This window comes from Austrofundulus limnaeus, unplaced genomic scaffold (assembly GCF_001266775.1).
Source record: "Austrofundulus limnaeus strain Quisiro unplaced genomic scaffold, Austrofundulus_limnaeus-1.0 Scaffold0, whole genome shotgun sequence".
NCBI lineage: Eukaryota > Metazoa > Chordata > Actinopteri > Cyprinodontiformes > Rivulidae > Austrofundulus > Austrofundulus limnaeus.
The window spans coordinates 6952839-6973773 of record NW_013952402.1 but is presented as its reverse complement, the minus strand read 5'-3'; the positions used below and the strand labels follow the sequence as shown (position 1 = coordinate 6973773).

The following is a 20935-nucleotide window of genomic DNA, read 5'->3' as shown; positions in this document are numbered from 1 at the left end:
ATTCTATTCTATTCTATTCTATTCTATTCTATTCTATTCTATTCTATTCTATTCTATTCTATTCTATTCTATTCTATTCTATTCTAAGACACGTTGCGCCAGGAAATTGAACAAGGATTTCTTGGACTTGACTCTTTAAGAGACTTTGCCTGCCATCAAGCAGACAAATGGCACAGAATCAGGGTAATATTTTAAGGCTGTCTGTTACAAATGTGATTTTTATTACTATAATGATGCATTACTGTGGAGGACATATTTGAGAAATACGCACTGCATGATGCATGCAAGATGCTTGGCTAGTAGGAACAATTACATTTAAATGAATTGACTTTTCGCCATGAGAGCTCCATGTAAGCTGGAAGTCATTAGGAATATCTGCTCGGAGACGAGCTGACACATCAATAAAAGCAAACCGGGAAACCAAAACAACAACAACAACAACAGCATCGATCACTCTGCATCAGCACTGGATGGTGGAGAAATCTCACAGTAGCCATTCTGGAAATAGTATTTCAGTCTTCATTAGTTTCTAACCAGAAAGACGCCTCTTCTAAGAGCCATCAGGCTGGGAAGAAAATGGACTGAATGCAGATAAATGATGATGGAGAGGGAGGAAAGCAGGCCTGAAAAATGAGAGTAAAAGGTTAGGGGAGAGTAGAAAGTGTGACCACACTGATGAGGGGGAAGAGGAGGATTGAAAATGAGAAGAAAATCTAAAAGTTTTGGACCAATGAGGTTGACTCTGAGAGGTTTGGCAGGSGCAGCACAACATTAAATCACTGTTGCTCCCCATTCAAAGAAACACAAGAACATCGCCCTATACTTCAGAGAAGTGATGTTTCTCAGTTGCAGTAAATCGTTTCAATGTAATGTTGGACAAGGAATAGGGTGTATATCTATTACAGAGAAAATAAGAGGATAGTTGCAAAAATGTGTGTTTGTTTTGCACTTTTTTATGGTCCACATGGCAGTGCAYGGACAGATTTACCTGGTAATGAGCAACAGAATCTAGTGCACTTGGCAGGCCMTTATCTGGCCTTGCTAAACCTTTCTGCCACTGATAGTTTAGAGGAACTTGCAACTACATGTTGGCATGCTCTCCGGCCCCTGTTCCATTTAACTAGTTGCATGTTTTGTGTTTTATGCATGTTTTCTTTTATATGCACAGACAAAAATCAGTAATTACAAAGTTTGTTTCCTGATGGACGAGAATGTGAATTGAAGTTTTTATGTACATCTATCTTTCTAACACTGATGGCCATATTATTCTGAATTTGATTCATGGTTTCATTTAGGCTGAGTGGTGATTAAATCTTCATTACAGCTTCTGGTCWGTCCTGCGCCACATAGATTACCATGAAACCAAATTCTTTTTCATTTTGCCAGAAGTCTCTGACTGAATCAGGACAAAATGCGACAAATTGCGGCCGGGAGAGGAGTGCACAAATAATGCTCTCAATCTCTTCACTTCAGCTYCGCAGCACTTAAGGATCAAGTGTGTTTCCTAGTAAAGAATTCACAGTTCACTCACACAGCCTGCTTGAGTTTTAGTAAAAGTTCTGTCACTCATCAGAAGGCCTGGGATCAAACATGAACAGGCATAAATGTGGTGTTTTTTTCTTCCAAATCACTACAAACATTAAAAAACAAGCTTTAGGTTATCACAATCAAAAATAAAACTATATATTAGTTGTCAAAATCATTACTTCAGTAAAGGGCACTTATAAACCTCAATTATAAATTATATTTGGGATAAATATGCATTTTTTTACGCAAGTGGTAAAGCATGTTATTTTCTCACTACCTATCAATTTAATCCTCAGTTCAATGTGTCAGGTCACATACAGTTTAATAATTGTGAACTACTAAAATGAGACAAAAAATGTGCAAAAGTTTTAAACCACGTTTATTTTTTTGCTTTGCTTCTAAGGARCCAGATTTTTAAAGTGACCTCGTTCAAAAGTTCTTTCTGAATGCCTCTCAAAGTTTTTCTTTGGCTACTTTTCCGCATTTGTTGTCTGTTCAATCTTCATACTGGACTTTGGCAGTATACTGTGCAGTGACAAATGAGGAGAATGGAAAAGTGGAAGACAACAGGAAGTGTCAGGTTGAAGACTATTTACTGCAGATGAACAGTATGGTCAGGCACTGAGCTCAAACTGGGCAGAAAAGATGCCCCTTCAAAAAAAAAATCACGATTGTGACCACTTTCAAAATTTACAAGAAAGTATGGCTCTTTGGAAAGACATTGCAAATTACTCAAAACTTTTGCACAGTGGTATATATCACATTCTTTCAAATTGACTGAAAAGGAAGGTTTTAAAGGTAAGCATATAAAATAGTGGATATGTAAAAAWATATATAGTAATACAATAAAATCAACTGACCCGTTTCACATCTTTCCCAAACGTCTCACTGTAGCTTGTTCCAAGAATCTCAAACTGTACATGTGAGTTGGAGCCTTCAGCGCGGAAGTCCATCATTCCTGTCAGGCCACTGATCCGCCCCTGTAGCAATGACAGCCCAACAGAGAGAAAAGATTTCTTTAGAGTCTTTTATTTTTCTGACTGAAATCTTAATTTATGGTTGTGTAATGGAAAAAAAGGGAAAAATCAAAAAGTTCTCATTTTTTGTACACCCTAAAATCATTTTTGAGTGAGTCTTTCWGTCTTGGTGGAAATTACATTGGTGCACTTTGATATAAGTGGAACAGAATATTCAGTCATTTAAAAGTAGATTACATTTGGTCTGGATAACACCAGCACAACAGCACGATCACCACTGTGTCACCCCTGCTTTTTTGTTTCTTTGTGCCTCACTATGGCATCTTTTGTCAAAGGAAATTAAAGCAGCATGACTCCAAGCCACAATGAAAAATTCCATTATCAGATTAAAATGGATGACCACTCTGGTATTTCAGGCTTATTTCAATGAAAGGACTGAGATGGATACATAAGTATAACAAGATCAAAGCCCAGAATCTGTCATGAATCTGTTCTGATGCAGTGGAGATCACATTTAATAATGTTTTTTAGGGGGCTTTTAAAACCACTGAACTTAAGTCTCCAGCAAGGATCATAGCAGTTTATCTAACTTTCCCGATGACTGAATTAAAAAAATACTTTCTATTTTGTTTCATGTGTGTGCATTGGTCATAACATCCTGAACTGATTATTATAGAAACTATRACGTATCCATTTTTAGAAAGTAACAAAGCAGCAACTCAGTTAAAATGACAAATTTAACAAAATCAACCTTTTGAATGGTGTCCAGCATAGACCATCCTCCATTCCATGGCTTTGTGGACTTCCTCATGCAGTTAAGACTGGCCATACTGTGCCACTTCCTGTCTTCCAGTTTCCTATAGAAGGCGTTGGCTAGCATCAAAACACTGTCATACAGATAGAGATTGGACACCTGTTGGAAAGGAAAATATGCACCTTTAAAGATTTTATCCTTCAATTTTAGTTTTTTTTTTCACAACAGCCCAGCATACAAGCCCAAAAAAAAAAAAAAAAAAAAACAAAAAAAAAAAAAAAAACAATACAACAAAGAAAAACAATAAAAGTCCTTGGGCTCTGGAAAATATGACATAGCCCTATGGGGGACCTGTGTGACTGAAGCAGAGATACAGCGGCACTCATCTTTCAGTCTGGCTGCAGTCTGTGTAGTTGGATTGTGAAAAATTGTCAGGGATGAATAAATCTTGTCTCTTCATGTGGAAGTTGGTGGGAAGATTTTTCTTTTTGTGACATTTCTTTTCGAGAACCTCAGCTCCTTTTTTTATCTTATGACTGTCCACATTTTTATATCTAAAAACTTTTTTTTCTCAGCAGTGATGGAATACATCTACCTGGTGGGGTGAAATATTTTGAACAACATAATTAGCAAAGGGCAACCGTCCTAATTAAATAGTGTTATATCCRGTAAATGCAGCCGTGATGGGTTCAGAATTCTTTAGTTTAACTCATTTCATGATTGCAAAATGCCCCACTTTCTCCATCCTCAACCTCAGCACATCCTTTCCCGACACATTCAACAGTCTTGTGTCATGGTGTGACAAATCGATTTGACAGGTATTCTGGRTCAAGTCTAGTCAAAACTTCTCACAAAACTATCCATGGGAACGATTTCTCCTGCTACTCCAAGCATTCGGTTCATGACATGTTTAGACTTCCGCTCCAAGCCTCTCAGTGGTGAGAAATACTCCAAATAAGCCTCACCTTCCTCAGGGTCATTGACTTAGAAGTTAATCCAGGTGAAATTCAGCTCAGTTCATTTTGCTTGGAACGTGTGAGGTCACATCACAGCTCCCGGATAGTAAAGGGGATTAGAGCAGGAAAGCGCTGGCATCTTTTAAAACATTTAACTATTCTGATTAATGCTTTTACCGCCATTACCTGATATTTAACCCCCTTTCATGTGAATAATTGAGGATTGTTGGAGCACTCGCCACATGGTTTTGCCATCTGTCCGTAGTATGGATAAAAAGAAAATGAGCATTTCAGTAGTGCCGCAGGGAACACAGCTATTGCACTCCAGATGGATTGAGCCCAACAATAGCCTGAGAGGTGTAAGAAGGCACTCTGAACTCTTTATTAAGTAATAAATGACAGATTGAACAAGGTTACTTTGACGATTGAAAGAAGAGCACGACTTGTTAGATAACAAATCTTTACAGCATATTACTTTTTTGTTAACCCTCTTTGTTACCAGCTACTCTGCAGTGTGCTCATGTTTAATACATTTAAGATACAAATCATTATGATTTTTTTTTTATAAATAGGTCACATATTTCACTACATAAACTTCGTTAAAGGAGACAATTGGTTTTAAAAACGACTTTTTCACACTTCATTCAGTTGGGGGGTCTATATAAAATAGAACTGCAGTGCTTTGGTCTGAATTCCTCTTTATTGTAACTCCACAAGCCACAAGAGGGTGAATGAGGATTCACCCTCTTTCTGAGGTGTGACTCAGATCAACTYATTTTGAGGCTTCTCTTTAAATYCAAAWTTTTTTCCTTTTCAAACGAGGCACTTCACACCCCGCCCCCCTCAAGCTTTCAGATCAGTCCATTCTAGTTTAATAAAGGAGTTTACAAGTATGTAAAGCATGTATTTACAAATGAATTGACTTGTACATCCAGCCTTACATGTTGGAGCCAGAGTCTGACAAAAGTTAAATCCAGACCTTATTTGGCGGATTAGTCACACTGTGACGTGATAGCCCAGAGAACATCATAGGAAATAGAGAAAGCTGAAGCCAATATGACCCAAACAGAGAATAAAGATATCTACGCAACACTAAGACAGACTAAATTWAAAAAAAAAAWTCTGCACTCCTACAGACTCCAGGTACACAACAAAATGYGTTTAATGGATAAAAAATTAGATTTTTCATGTTATGTCCTCTTTAAACTTATGCTGTCTTCAAAATCTACTTGAAATTCAGATAGATTTGATCAATTTATTAAAAAAAACACTTTATCCTGTCCTTCTAATGATTCCCCAGAAACACTGTTCAGGAGTCATTTGTATTCATGGACATTTATGTCTCTCATAATAATCTTTTAGTATAATATGCTTTCAGTTGCATACATAATCAGGTAATATGTGCAGTTCTAGGGACGCTTTAGCTGCACTTCGGCTGCATGCTGCATGGTCTCACTATACATAGTAAAAAAAAGGTAAATAAAGCAGCAATCACGTTTTTAGTCAAAGCACACTGTTTGTGTTCTTTGTGATCTGTCGCCATCAATGAMTTTAAAACACTTATGGCCTTTCACACAAATGTTACAAGATTACAACAACCAGTGAACACAGGCGGAACAAATTTACACTGTGTGTTCCAAACAATCATAAAATAGCGTGTTTCAGATAATAGTTTTCTTTGTTTAGTGCTTTATCAGTTTTGAGCGCGTACTGCATTACTTAGCACAACTAAGCCACAACATTGAACACCTGTGTCAGGTAATGTTAGTWACATCTATCTGCTTGTATTCTGGTATTGATGTAAACAGCTCAAGGCCAAGAAACATCTTTGGAAACTACTCTTCGTGACGGCAGCTGTCCTTTTCCTAAATGACRGCATCTTTATTCACATCTAAAAAGATGCTCAGGAAAGAAAAAAGAAGTATAGCAGAGACTTGAATGAAAACCCAAACCCCTGATCAAAATCTGGCTGAGCATCTGAGAACACACAAGAGTCATCCCCATGTTCATTAACCTGTAGAACCTCAAGGATCTGATACCACCATTACATTTCAGGGGAAAAAAAGAAAAACTCATTTAACTGTGTTTGCTGCCATGAGCTTTGAACAACAAAAGCTTGAAATAAACATATATGGATAGCCTTGAAATGGTATAAAGTAAAATCAGAGCATCAGTTATGACAGACCAGTATAATCATTCTGAAGTTATTTGAGGTTTTCTTTATTTTTACCTCCAAGGACTGCAGGTAACCTTCCTGTGGGTCACACAGCAARGAAGAAATTCGATGATTGTTCCTCATACAGCGAACATTGGTGTCCCTCCATAATGGAAARACTTGTCGAATGATTGTCATTCGGCCCAGAGAGCTGTGGACCAGCTCCATGATGTCTGCGTCGCTCACCTCCTAAAAACGAAAAAGACAAGTTTTTTTTTAAAGAGAGTCATGTCTCGTACAAGCATTTTTTACACTGAGATTGTTGCACAGCAAGTAAGAAAGAAACCAATAAATACATAATCTGGACAGAAAAAGTTAGTCTTGAAGGCTGTTGACAGAGCTTTCTTGAGCAATTAAAATATTAAATCCCACTGGGGTGACACAGACAAAATAAGCATCCCAAGTTAGTTCCAAATTAACTGGAACAACTGAGTCTTGGTTTGAAATAATACATTGCATTGCGCTAAATCACATTTTTATTTTGTTTTTTTATGAACGTTGACCAATATTTTAAAAATGACTTCTGCTGTAATACATTTTTCACCATATCAAGCAAGACAATGTTTTTATACCAACATACACAGCCAAACTAGTATAAAACCATAGATGTGTTGATTTCTGGGACCGAATTGATGTTTATAGGTTTTCCAATTAGACTGAAAAACAGACAATCATTTAAAAACAAATCCTTTACAACAACAGCTCTGGTTTCTTTTTCTAGGGGCTTGCTTGTGGAACCAGATCCATATTCATGAGACGCTGTGCTGGCTGGTAGTCTCTGAAGCTGAACAATGCTGCAGCAGACAGTGAGTCTCATGAGAAACATTGGATTCATATACTACCTGACAAAGCTGTGAGGTTATGGCCGGGTCGAATCTCCCGGAGCTCCAGGTTGATATATTCTTGACCACACGTCTGACTACACACTCTCAGTCTTTGTTCCTCATCAGGTGTTCTGATCTCTCTGTTTTGCATCGACCTTTCTGTTTTTATGGTCGGTCTGCTGCCACACATGGTGGTAATATTTTTCCTGCCCTCTGTGATTGTACAGTGCTACTTTTCTTTCATTTAAACATGGCTTTTTAAGGTTTTATTCTGGAATTCCTTTTAACCTTGATTATAATTGAGCATTCAGGTTTTTAAAATTATTTATCTAAATCAATGTTTACCTTTTATTTTATTTTCCAACCTTTAATAATAAAGCCTAACATGTTAACACCAGGTAGTACAAACTGCAAAGCACTGAACTGTCATAAAAAAAGATTTTTTATATCAGATTCCTTATATATTTTTAATTTGTGCATAGCATAAGTAAAAACTCCTCAGGAATTTTTTTTTGCTYGTGTATTTATTTTCCCTGACTCTTCCCATTCATTCAGGTGGAACACATGCATATTCATGAGTTTTGTGCGACACATTAATCAGACAAATTATGTCGCTTGGTTCAGTGAGCTGAACCCCTACGTCCAAGTTAATAACTGAGAGTGCCACCCGGTCCAAGTGTTCTGTCAGCATCACAGGTGACATTTGTGTCATGACCTAACCCAGCAATAACACTGACTGACGAGACATGGATCAGGAATTATGTGTATTTTATGATATTTATGAACAAAAAAAAATTAGGTCATCACTGGTGTGTTTAACTTGCATATGAAACTGTATGCATTTTGAAAAATGTACACTGCAAGCAAAAAATCAGCTAATGAATCAAATTTCAGTATTATTTCTGATAAGCAAACAGAGAATACACTCTTTTTTTTTTTCAAATTTACAATTATCAGCTAATTAAGCCAGTTTAGCTGCTAAGATTTTCGAGAGCAACAATATAGCACAGCCGTTTTCAATGACAGCTGATGGCTAAAATACATTAATCAAATCAAGTTGAGCTGACAGGTAGGCTAAATTATTCTCTTTGTACTGCTCATTCCATGTTATTAATCTTTCACTGGAAATAAATAAAAAATCTACAGGTGATTATGACAGTCAGTTAATTGGAAGGTACCTTTTTGAAGCAACGCTCAGCTCAGCTAAGAGGCAGTAGGTGTCACACATTGAGAACAAAGCACAGTTAGGCATGACATTACCCTGAGTTGTTTTTAGCTACAAAATATATACTTGTCATTTTTTTAAATGCACTGAAAGAAAATGTAATGATTTGATTAGTCTAATTTTATTACCAGAAGTTAYAATCAAACAGTCTGTCATTTTTGTCTTCAAACATAAAACACAGCAAATCACATTCTTATATATTTATCATATACTGTATACTGTACAAATTATTTTTATAACAATCAGAAGAAATAGAAGTTTGTCAGTTATATTTATCAGATGAAAATAAAATTTGTCTGCAAATTATGTCAAATGATTAAATCCTACCTTCTATTTACAGAGCAGATGTGGTAAATGCTTCATGTCTGGATTTACATTAAATTCTATATATGCCCACCAATGCCTTCATCAAAGCTTTGAGGAGAAATCAAAGGCAATCTAGGGCATCAAGAATAGATTAATTAATTTATTTATTTATTTATTTATTTATTTATTAATCTGGGAATTACCCTGGACCTAATTCCCACTGTCACAATCATATTCAAGGAGTAAAGTGAGCAACCTTTTGGTATTGTGATTTGTTTCCAGGTATCACATTGTTTCATTCTGAGGAATGTTACTTTTTTCATCTGTTTGTGGCTGTAAAGTTATAGCTGATGCGGGCATAAAATGGCTGAGCTTGGTAGTGGTTTCAGACATAACTCACAAGAATCTTGGCTTGTAGGCAAACTGAAACAACAAGACTTTTCCACAAATTTTTGAGGAGGCATCCGCGTGGCTATAACGGGTGGACAGGCGACAGCAGACTAAACACAGAGGCATGTTCAAGCCTGTATTACAGGTGACATGTGGAGTCGGGGGCTGGCAGCTGCCACTGTCAACTGCTGTTGTCCCTCAGCTAATTTTGCATTGCCAAATTGTTGCAAGCGTATAATTGATGAAGGCCTTGGGTCACCTCTGGACCATGTTAACGGGAAAATGGCACTGGATTCATATGTCATGCTCTCATTTTTTTGCATTGATTTAATGTACAAAAAGTTGATCATGTGTTGCAGATGTTTTAATGTGACAGAGTGTCTCTCTGACATTTTTGCAGTTAGACGATACAATTCAAATACACTAAAAAAACTTAGTGTGAAACTGATAAACTAGCTTAAAATATTTCTTTCTGCTTTCAAAATGTAAATGCAACACCGAAGTTACCATTTTATCGAAAGCATTTTGAGTTTTTGAAATATTATCACCACAGCCAGCAGATTAGGTGTGAAGATGTGGATGGAAAAAAAAAAAAGCTTGGCAGGGATGAAAACGTTCCAGCTAGAATGAGGTTTGTCTGCTTGCAATGATGTGAGACGATAATGACCACACCTGTGGTAGTATCCAAAATGATGAGAAGTGTTTCTTTCATTATTGCTTCCTGTTGTAATGTTTTAATTAACAGAAACAGCTGATATGCATAATACATTTCTCAGTACRTTTACAAGCATGTAATTTCAAGCTGAAGCGCTGCGAGAAAAACAGCAGTCTGGCTGGTTGGAGTTTATGCTACCTGATTCGCTGACCAAATACAATGTACCACTTTTAGTATATGCGTAATTACATTAGCAGGTAGAATCGTATTTGATGCCAAACCGCAATTCACTGTTTTCAACAGAAGTATGGTAGTGAAAGTCATTACTTAGACCATTCAGTATCACTCACCATTGTCATGAATGGTCTAAGTGACACGTTTGTATTAGTGCTGGAGATTTTATCGCTCATGTTTCATAATGGAGTGTAAATTTTTGTCCAGAGGATTGGTAGTTTTTTTTTTTTTTTTATAATTTGACTTTACCACATATTAACTGCAATGATAGCATAATACCTAAACTGATTGGGAGTTTAACTTCTGTAACACTTTGATAAGATGGTTCATAAAGTGAATCTATCTGTCCGGGGGTCCTTTAAATTTATGACCATTATCACTTCTGGGTTAATACATAATTTTTGACATGAAAATGAGGTTTCTGCATGAATGCTCACTCTGAGTAGTGCCATGAAGATTCACAACTTTAAATCTAGTGTTTTCATTGCAGCAATTTATATTGTCCATTAAAGATAATGGAAAATGAAATATCCCTTCATGACACAGTTGCGAGCCTCAGTAAGCCACCTTCTAATCACCAACTGGTGCGGGAGAGATCGCGTCAGACAAATATTTTCCATCTGAGTTGCTTGATAGGTAGTTGCCCAATACATCAGTCTTATTATGATTTTCCTCCTCAGCTGTGTCACAGCAGGCACAGCCACCTAATCCATCAAACAGTTTCTCAAGWGTCGCTGTCCTGCCTTTGAAGGAAAAGGGGGGGAAAAAAACACGACCCACCAACAACAACAAATCCTTCCAGGATGTGCAATCCATCTGAGTCAACTAGGCATTGTCAGATGTGGATCGCTGTGCGAGCGGCTGGAGCACACTGGTTTAGTGGGTGGTTTAGTGAGAGTCATGCCTGCCTATTATCCCTGTGACCCCCTGCTCACATCAAGTCTTACCTAACGGTTTTAAAGCTGTTCACATTTTTTTTTCAAGAATTGGGCATTTTTTGTGTTTGAAAATGTTTYATGCTCATAGAGCTGATAAACCTTGTGTCCTTCATATCATTTGGTATTAAAATGTGTTTCAAAGCTAAAACTGGATAAGTTCTTTAAAAAATAAACCATGTAAAAATGTACTGAGCCCTAGTGATTTAATTAATACTAAAAAAAATTGCCAGACTTATTTAAAAAAAAATCTCAAATGTAAACTGGACCTAGAAAATGTGTAGTTAACAAATGATATGTGCATGTGTGTGCAATGAATATGTAGGTAAGGAATCACAAAGAGAAATAATCAAATACTTAAAAAATAATAAAATATCTACTCTGTGACTGGTGGGAAACGYACATTTTGACAATTGACATTATTTAGGCCTTTTGATGTCTCTTCRAATGTAGGACATTTTTTTATTTCTTTGGTTTGTCCATTACACCGACTTGTGATCAGGCACCCRCATGATCGTTCCCTCTCAATGCTTCTCTCTGTGCGCCCTTATCGTGTTTCAGGCTTGACAACTACATTCATCATGCCACATGTTACCGCTGGTGGCAGATTAGCATAAATACTTGTCATGAGAGCTGAATGAAATGTGAGACCTCCCTTTGACCGCATGGGGTCTAAAGGCTGCCAGGACGTGACGTTTTTGATAGAGCGACAGTGCGCATCACGAGAGCCTGGTTAAAATGTATCTCACATCTATGACCAGCTGAAACGCAGCAGCCGTCACCAGGGACTGATGCTGATTCAGGGAATTAAGTAACAAGGCGCTGTTATTTCCCAGCAGGTTTCTGGGATAAGGCTGGACTGCATATGGCCAGGCTGACAAAGTTTTTAGATTTTCTTTYTTTTTYTTTTTTTTTTTTTTTTTTGACTATGTACCCAGGTTCAGTGCAATACGTTGCATACAATGAGAACAGGAACTTTTGGAGCTGAAACTTTTTTTTATTTTTTATTTAAAAAAGAAATAACCTCCTCATATGTTGAACATTATTAGGGCAAAACATACTTACAGAATATTTCAGCTATAACCCAAATTTAAAACAATCTATCACCACGATCTTAAAGAAAGCAAATTAGTTTATTACTTCAGTTCAATATGAATTCTATAAGAGAAAAAGCCCAAGTAAACATGGATCAAATTAAAAGGCAGGCTTATTAGCAACTCTGTTTTCATGTTATTTCTTCAGTGTATGAGGAAAGGCTCTGGAGGCTAAACTTTTGCAAGAAAATCCAGCACGAGTGGTTATTGAATTTAGTTGTTAGTCCTCCCAACATATCTACTATTCTCATTTCAAGGTGATTTAGCTGCATGGCCAGTTCACTGGTGATTAAATGAAAAGCAGGGAAATGACGAGAGAAAAGAAAAAAAAAATTAAAACATGTCTAAATAGAGGTAAAGAAAACGCTAAGCTTTTTTTGGCAAGACACTTTTTCCTTCTCTCCTGCCCTTCCTTATCTTCCCTGCTTTGCTGCTCGAAGCCTCCTCTTTGTTTTCATCCGAAACCAGAAATTATGGATATTTTTATTTTTATGGATTTGGTTAGCTGGTCTCTTAATAAATTTTTGGAACAAAGTGGGAGGACATGTCAAAGTTGGGACCTCTGTCCTTCTCTGTTCTGGATATATATTTGGATTCTGATCACTGGATTCTACAGATTGGCTTGGTGGTCTCCTGGTGTTCTACAAAACAGGGTCGGTGGCTTTTCATTTCCTGGCTGGCTGATCAATATGAAGGATTGCCGTTCTATCAGCACTCAGACATTTGCTTTGAGCGAGATGGACTCGGTCTGCATGCGGTTCTGCTGAGGGTCGCGGGCCAKCTGTGGTCCCTGGACTTTGCTGGCCAGATGGAGTTGATCTTGGAGAAGCTGAGAGCTCGGATAGGCAGAATTTCTCCACATTATTTGTCTGATTGGATTCGCCACATTGAGATTTACCAGCGGACATTAAAGCAGATGGAAAATTCTTATTGTCTGCCTGACCCAGAACATTCTCTTCTGTTCCCAAAACAACTGATTACAGAATTTGGCTCTCCGACATGGCCTTGAGCCATCACATGTGAGAAACACCGAAGTGGAGCAGCGGGCAGCTGTGTTYCTAAACATTTATTGGCACTTTTTTAAAGCTTCCATGAGTCTTTGTTTCTCCAATGGCATATTTAAACTTTCACTAAAGATTTTATTAATTGTAAATCAATTATTCAAAGACTTCACACTGGCCAGTTTACAAACAACTCATCCTTTAATTTTCAGCAGTTTTTAATCTCTGATTAAGGTCATTGCCCTGCTGACAAACCTAGTTTTCTAGCAATGGGTGGCACAGTTCTGTCTCAGATGTCTTTGCTTTTGTTCTCAGTTTGATGAGTTTGCTGGGAAACTTCTTGAAAAAGTCAAGGACTGCTGAAACAGGGATTCTAACATCTTTGTCAATCTTGTGGCCTTTGGAGTTGTTTCGTGATAATAGCATCTCTGAAGCACTCAGACAGCTTTTATCTTCACCCTTTTGAAAAAGAAGCTGGAAACAATCAGCCACCTTCTTATGCAGAAAGGACTATGATGAGATAGTTTAGTTCAGGCCACGTGACACTGGAAATAACGAACATGCGCGCCTTGTTAATTATTTTGTTTGAGAAACTAATTTAAACTCAAAGTGATAATTATAGTCTTCACAGTAGATTTTAATCTTGCATCTTTAATTTATGGAAACTATACAGCCTTTTGTTGCTTTATTTCCATTATTAGCGKAATTTTATTATAACAGTTCACAATAGAAATGTGCATTCTTCTCTAAAAATTATGTTGAAGCTATTTCTAACTGTTTTAGAAATTCTAACCTAAGCCATCTCTTATTGTTCAGACACTAAGCAGCACACTCATCTCCTTTAAACATTCACCAGGGAGAGATTACTTTGCGGTTAGCCACATCATATCAACCATAAGCCAGTTTCATGGAATTAAAAAGCCATTAGTTTGTTCTTTTTCTAGAATCTGATGCAATTAAATCTGATGCTTTTATGAAGCTCTGTAACTGACTCAGAGGCATGAATGAGAATACTGCTTCAAATTACAGCACACATCCTGTAATCTTATTTAAGATAAACCTAATAATGAAATAATAAACTAGATGAGAAAAAAAGGTTTTCACTTGATAAATCAAAAAGTAGGAGATAGTGAAATCAATCACAACATTTAGTTAAATACATGAAAATGAGAAAGTTTGTGTTTTAAGTAYCTAAAACTGCAACGAGAATGTGGACATATTTATTTTGTGCTTTGGATATATTTGATAATTTGTGTTTTAGTATAAGGTTCCTACATGAGACAGTGAACCTTTTATATCAAAACATACTGTAGAAAATGGTTAAATCGAATGTTTTTTTGCAGTTTTTTGAAAAGGTAGTTGTGAGTATTTAATGTTCTTTTTTTTTCTTTGCAATATATTTTCTAGCACAACAGATTATTAGGGTTGGTAAGGTAAGACTGCTTTTTCATGAATCATTTAATGTTCCAATTTTATTCTCAACATATTAAGACTTTATTCTTGTAATATGACTTTTTTCTCATAACTTCTCGTAATAAAAAAATCTCATGTGGCCCTCATTCTCTGTCATAAACCAAAACTTTAAACTACGATTTCACACACAAAAAATCTCAATTGGAAATAAATGCATTTTTAATCATTTTAAAAGTACACTGCAGTGGTCCTTTAACACATAATCAATATAATTCCACATTCTTCTACCAGCTGGATTTTGCATTAATACATAAACACCAGAAGAACATCAAAGCGAATATAAAACACACAGAACACTGGTACGAAGAAAGGAGAAGATAAATGGAGAATGGCAAATTATGCAAATGAAATAAAGACCTTGTCCCTCAGGGAGCATAGATAAAATAAAAGCAAATTATGTTTTGTTTATCTCTACATGGAAGTGTAATTAAAGTGTAGGTTAACATGAGTGTGTAAGTACCTCTGTGGCCTATGAGATTGTGTTGGCAGAGACAAAGTGATGCTGAAGTMAGAATTCATTCACATGCAGAAACTTTGCTCAGACATGCAGTGCATTAGCTCCCTTTTGCAGAATACTAAAGAAGCCAGATCACTCGCAAGAAGTCTAAATTACTCTCATTTTGTTTAAAACAATATATTGTGTTTGATGACAACATGAATTATCCCCTCCCTTGGATTGCTGAGAAAGCCTAAACATTAATAAAATGTACATTTGTTACCTCCCATAACTACCATAATTTAGACAACCACAAGTGTGCACTTGATAGACTATTATGAATTGCGATGACCGTATGAAATGTACTGAGAAAACAGGAGTGATAAACTACACCTTGCTTGATTTACTGTCAAATTAAGCATGTATGTTAATACTGCTCACGCACAATGCCTCGCCCCGTCACTCACGTGGAAATGCATGAAACATTATAATAATGCACAAATGATGTTTGAGCCACTGCTAGAACAGATTGATGAGAACATTAATGTTGTGTGTGCGGTGTACGAACAGGGCCGACGTGTGTTTGCATTTGGTCTCACCTCATTGGCATAGACCCAGTGACTGTCCTTGGATGCCAGGTTGGTTTCCACAGCCTGCAGAGGGGGGAAAAGGAAATGTAAACATGACGAGAGGGGACACACACAGGAGGAAAAAAAAACTCGGACAAATCAAGTTCATTGAAATTTTCATCAGTCACTCCCCCAGTGGCCCTAGAGCCCGGTTTCTTGGAACACAAAAGGTCCAGCGAGTCAGAAAATGGAAAAATATTTTTAAAAAACACGCTGGCTTAAATGTATTTAACGAGATGAACATGCTACTAAACAATATGAAGCATTACCATTTTGGCTACAGCTCTCAATAAAAAGATATAAGATTTCATAAAATACATTATTATTGAACATTTTGTCAACTAATCCAATCTTCTAATTTTYTGTATTTTTAATTTACAGGAAACATTTTACTCATTGTGGTGGAAGGGCAGAAGTTAAAAAAAACTGAATCAAAATTCTTCAAAGTTTGAACAYAAGTGGTAAACTTTCTTTAATAGCACAAAAAGGCTGCTATGGGAGAATTTTAACTGCGCTCGCATTGGAAATTGAATAATCTAAATTCAAGGATTCACTTCTGCATGTATTAATCCCTTCTTTTATCCTGTTGCTCTGCAGCTGAAGCATTTTCTATTTGAGGTCTAGCCCCAGTTTCACACCTATGCAACCAAGAATATGTGTATATTTTCATCATTTTTTTTACTGGACAGATTTAGTTGGGAAAATCAGATTTCTGTAATCCCCCAATCTAGCACTTATATAAGGCAGTTATGTTAGGGAGCAGACTGTAATCCGGCTTCATTGCTACATGAATACTAGGAATAATAACAAAGCCTTTACAATACAGATTAAATAATCCCACTTCAGAACCAMACATGAAATAATGCAAACTATATGAAAAAGGTAGGACAAGTGATGAAAAAGTTACATCCCGGTGTAGAAGCACATTATATTCCGTACACACTTTCTCAMCTTCTGATTTCATTATACGGAACTAGGTCTGAGAGGTCAAGATAAATATTTGATTTATTTTACCTTTCAGGCAAAATAATAAAAATATTTATTTTTCAGTTAAATTATGTCAGTATATTCACACAATTCCCCCATATTTGTTTTTAACAGTCAAACTYGAATCAGAAAATTCCCTTAAACATTCTAAAGGACATTTTTTTTTACTTCAAGGGGAAATAAAGTACTAAATGTTTTTAATCAGTTGCTATAATTATGAACGAGTTAGTTCATGTTAAAAACAGACCTAATAAAYGTTAATACACACTTCAAGATTCAGAAAAAACAACAAACAAACACAAACAAACAAAATAATTAATAAAAAATATAAATGAATAAAAAACCTTGCAAACAGCAGAGGGAAATCCAAAGTGGGTTGTACTCATTGTTCAGTGTAATGATTCATTCACAAGTTTGGCTTGTCAGCTGTGGTCTCAGGTATCGCATATTAACATGATTGCATTCATTTTAGGTAACATCATTTTGGAAGCTATGGGTGTGGTTTCAGTAAATGTTAATTATAAGAGATCAATGGTGTGCCATCAGGGCCAGCCTTCTCTGCTGGCCTAAACACAATCAGAATCACTACATAATAGAATATTTTATATYATTATAATAGCTAATGATATTATTATTAGGATATAATTTTTTTTGAAATATCTGTTCTCTTCGTTTCATAGTTTTTCTCCTGGCTGTGCAGCTTCCAATGGTTTGTATTTATTTAGAGCTTTTATCTAATCGTATTTAGATCATCATCTGTTGCTAGGGTCCACAAATCTGCCTCAGGCCTTCAGAACGAACAGCGAAGGCACCTGGAGGGTGAAACACATGGCAGCGATACTGTTGCTTTGACCAATCAGGTGCTGAGGTGAAGACACCAGAGCCTGCTAGCTGGYCTCAGACAGCGTCAACATTTTCTCATCATTTGATTGGCTGATCAGAGAGCAGACATTCAGAACTAGATTTCTGTWGCTTCTTACAAGCTAAATGCTTGGTGGAMATTCTCAGCGTTACAGAAAATTTAAACTTATAACAAAAATACAGAACAGAACAGAACAGACTGGACTTTCAGTGTTAGCTTCATGGTGGTGRTAGAAAAGGACTTATTGTTGAAACGAAATGCCATGAGGACCTGTATGACAGAGGAGCCAGATTTTCTTGATGAATAACAGGAGGATGGAGTTTTTAAATGGATAATAAAAAGTTTTGGTGAGTAAAATATGTTATTTAAATGTTTTATTTAGTTATCAGCTTATTATATGCAGTAAACATATTGATGCTGTTGTTAATGTATGGCACAGCAGTAGCAGTTGAGAAAACTTGTTAAATGTGTCGTTTCAGTGATGACTTTCATTCTGGCTTCATGAGACAACTGTCTGTGGTGCAAAGACACCTGTCTGTGTGTCAGAGACACCTGTCTGTGTGTCAGAGAGACACCTGTCTGTGTGTCAGAGAGACACCTGTCTGTGGTGCAGAGAGACACCTGTCTGTGGTGCAGAGAGACACCTGTCTGTGTGTCAGAGACACCTGTCTATGGGGTGCAGAGACACCTGTCTGTGTGTCAGAGACACCTGTCTGTGTGTCAGAGACACCTGTCTGTGTGTCAGAGACACCTGTCTGTGTGTCAGACATCTGTCTGTGGGGGTGCAGAGACACCTGTCTGTGGGGTGCAGAAACACCTGTCTGTGGTGCAGAGACACCTGTCTGTGGTGCAGAGAGACACCTGTCTGTGGGGTGCAGAAACACCTGTCTGTGGGGGTGCAGAGACACCTGTCTGTGGGGGTGCAGAGACACCTATCTGTGGTGCAGAGAGACACCTGTTTGTGGTGCAGAGACACCCGTCYGTGGTGCAGCAGCATATTGTTCTGTGTTTCTGTGTATTATTGGTGGTTTTTGTAGCCGTGGCCTCGTGTYAAGTTGTACAGATTGTCTGTAAATTAGACAAGTTTCTTCCGTTTTGCATACAGACCTGTAGGGCTGCCTTATAGATTTTTTTTTTATTATAAACCTATTAAGTTCAKAGCTGGCAGCCTCTCCCTCCCTGCTCTTTCCACCGCTGCGGACTCAGCAGTCAGCAGCGTAAAAGTTGAGTTTCCTTTCAATGCATTGACAGTCCTTTACTACAATAACATTCAGGTATTCAGGAGTTTTGACAGGGTYATTTTATAGCAAAGGAAATAGCCTGAGTGCAAGGAAAAGGGTTGAGTTGTTGAGGAACACTTGTAAGTGCTGAAATTGTTATACAAGCAGAGACTCTGTGTGTGCAAGTGGGAAGCATCAAGATACAAAATATATGCTCTGGTCTAAAACAAATGGTCTCATTTACCATTTGCATCTTGTTCAGTTTTACCAAGCAGAGAATTCTGTCAGCAAACTATGACTTGATTTTATTTAGATAACCCTCCTGATTAAAATATCAAGTTCCCATTATATGAGTAATGCATTTACACTTTGACCGTGTCTCTGTCTCTAAATAAAATCTGACAATGATAACTATTGTCTGCCTTGAAAATATGACCTTGATTTTCTGGATAAATGACAGCTCCTTGAACCAAATTCATTCTTCCAGACAAAATCTGTCATTTGGCATAGAGGTGAAGTCAAGTAGTGCAAGGTTGGTTAATGTGTGYGCCACCAGCTGGGATTTGTTGTTTTGCTGAAGCTTTGGGCACAAAACAAGACAACGCTTGAAATGTCTCGCATCATTTCACCGCACAGCTTAAACACTGACAAATTTAGACACTCTGGAAATGGAAACCTTTTGTAAGCTAAATGATGTTTGCAAGTTGATGCTCTAACTGCTTCTGTACTGATGCAACACACACATAATTGAGCTGATGCATTGTGAAACATCATTCTTGTTTTTTCATATTATCTTTGAGGGAGCAAATGCTGGGAAAAGCTGTTATGAAGGGAGCGAGGGTGAAAAAAATCATAAATATGTACATAATGAATGTAAATACAAGGTTTTCTCCTCTTCTATAATGTATCACATCAAAGCCCGTAAACAGTCCATTTGGTTCCACAATATCCTGGCAGAGAACATTCAGCTGCATGTGCACACACGTGATGTAATCGTGAAAGTCTGGAGAGCAATGTGTTTTTTTTTTTATGAGGGAGGGATTGCAATTGCTTGGAGTGACTTCTGAGGAACATTGTATACAGTTGATACATGCCAAAGCCTGGTGACAGAAGATCTCTGATCACAGAGGCAAAGTACCCCAGGCATGTTCTTATACAGTAGCAGCGTCACAAAGGCAGCAAGAGTACGTCAGCTCCAATTTAAAACTGTGACAGCCARAAAGGGCTCGAGAAAAAAAAARRARRAAAAAAAAAGAGCAGTTAAAATGATGTGAAAGCTGTGTGTCTGTGAAGGGTGCATGGTGTTTATTTCACCGTTGYATTGAACTGAATTGTCTTATCTGAGAAACTGGCAACATCTGTGACACCATTTTCCCCACTTGTGATATGCTTTTATCAGTTTAGCAGACTAAATCACTACGCATCAACCCTGCTGATAAAACAGATCTAATGCCAGCTTAAAAAAAATCATTACAGACTAGGCAAATTAACTTAAAATATAAAACTTTAAATTAAATCTTCCTCAGTGTGTTCTCAATTTCTATGAAAGAAATATGTCTAACAAAAAGTAGTGACCTTAAAGACACACATTTCTATTTTAGATATTGATGGAATTAAATTCCAGTCTGGTGCAGTGTTTCAATTTTTTTAAATGCATTTTTTTTGGTTGTTTTTATATTTGTTTTGAACAAAGACRACATCCAAACAGATAATTGGCATAATCAAAAACAAAACTTCAGCAACAAAAAAGGAACAAGTAGTTCTGCAACAGATGGTTTGTTCAGCACAGAAGCCCGATTCCTAAAAAAAATCACAGATTGGACTTTGAAAAATACAAGAGTAGACGTAAACACTGACAGTCAGAATTCTCAAAAGAGCATTGTTAGATATTCAAGATATCAGGAACACTACATCAGTCAGGATCACAAAAACAGCTGCACCAACTCCAAAGAAATTAGCTGTTAAGAAAAATACTATTCAGATAAGTATTTTTCAAAAGATCATCATTTCACTTGAAGCTTTTAAAGCTTTTGAACAACACAGTGAGTGGAAACACTTCTACTGCATATTTGTCAGTCAGCGCACGAAAAGGAAATACTATGATATACATAACTGACATTTTTTTTTCTTTTTCAGCAGATAAATATATAGTGAAACTTAAAGGTTAACATTTTTAGACTTCATATGATAAAACTGCTGTAATCAATGAAATTATATATAGATACATATACTGTG

General features: G+C 36.9%; 1 protein-coding gene across 1 annotated transcript in view; it reads right to left on the bottom strand.

Moving 5' to 3' along the window:
- The window catches only part of grid1a (glutamate receptor, ionotropic, delta 1a), a gene marked incomplete at its 5' end in the record, with an annotated part of 254083 nt that overhangs the window by 30528 nt on the left and 202620 nt on the right, over positions 1-20935 (bottom strand). Inside the window, 4 exon segments of the mRNA XM_013999628.1 lie at positions 2388-2507; positions 3256-3417; positions 6445-6618; positions 15602-15655. Of these exon segments, the coding sequence (XP_013855082.1) occupies positions 2388-2507; positions 3256-3417; positions 6445-6618; positions 15602-15655 (510 nt within the window).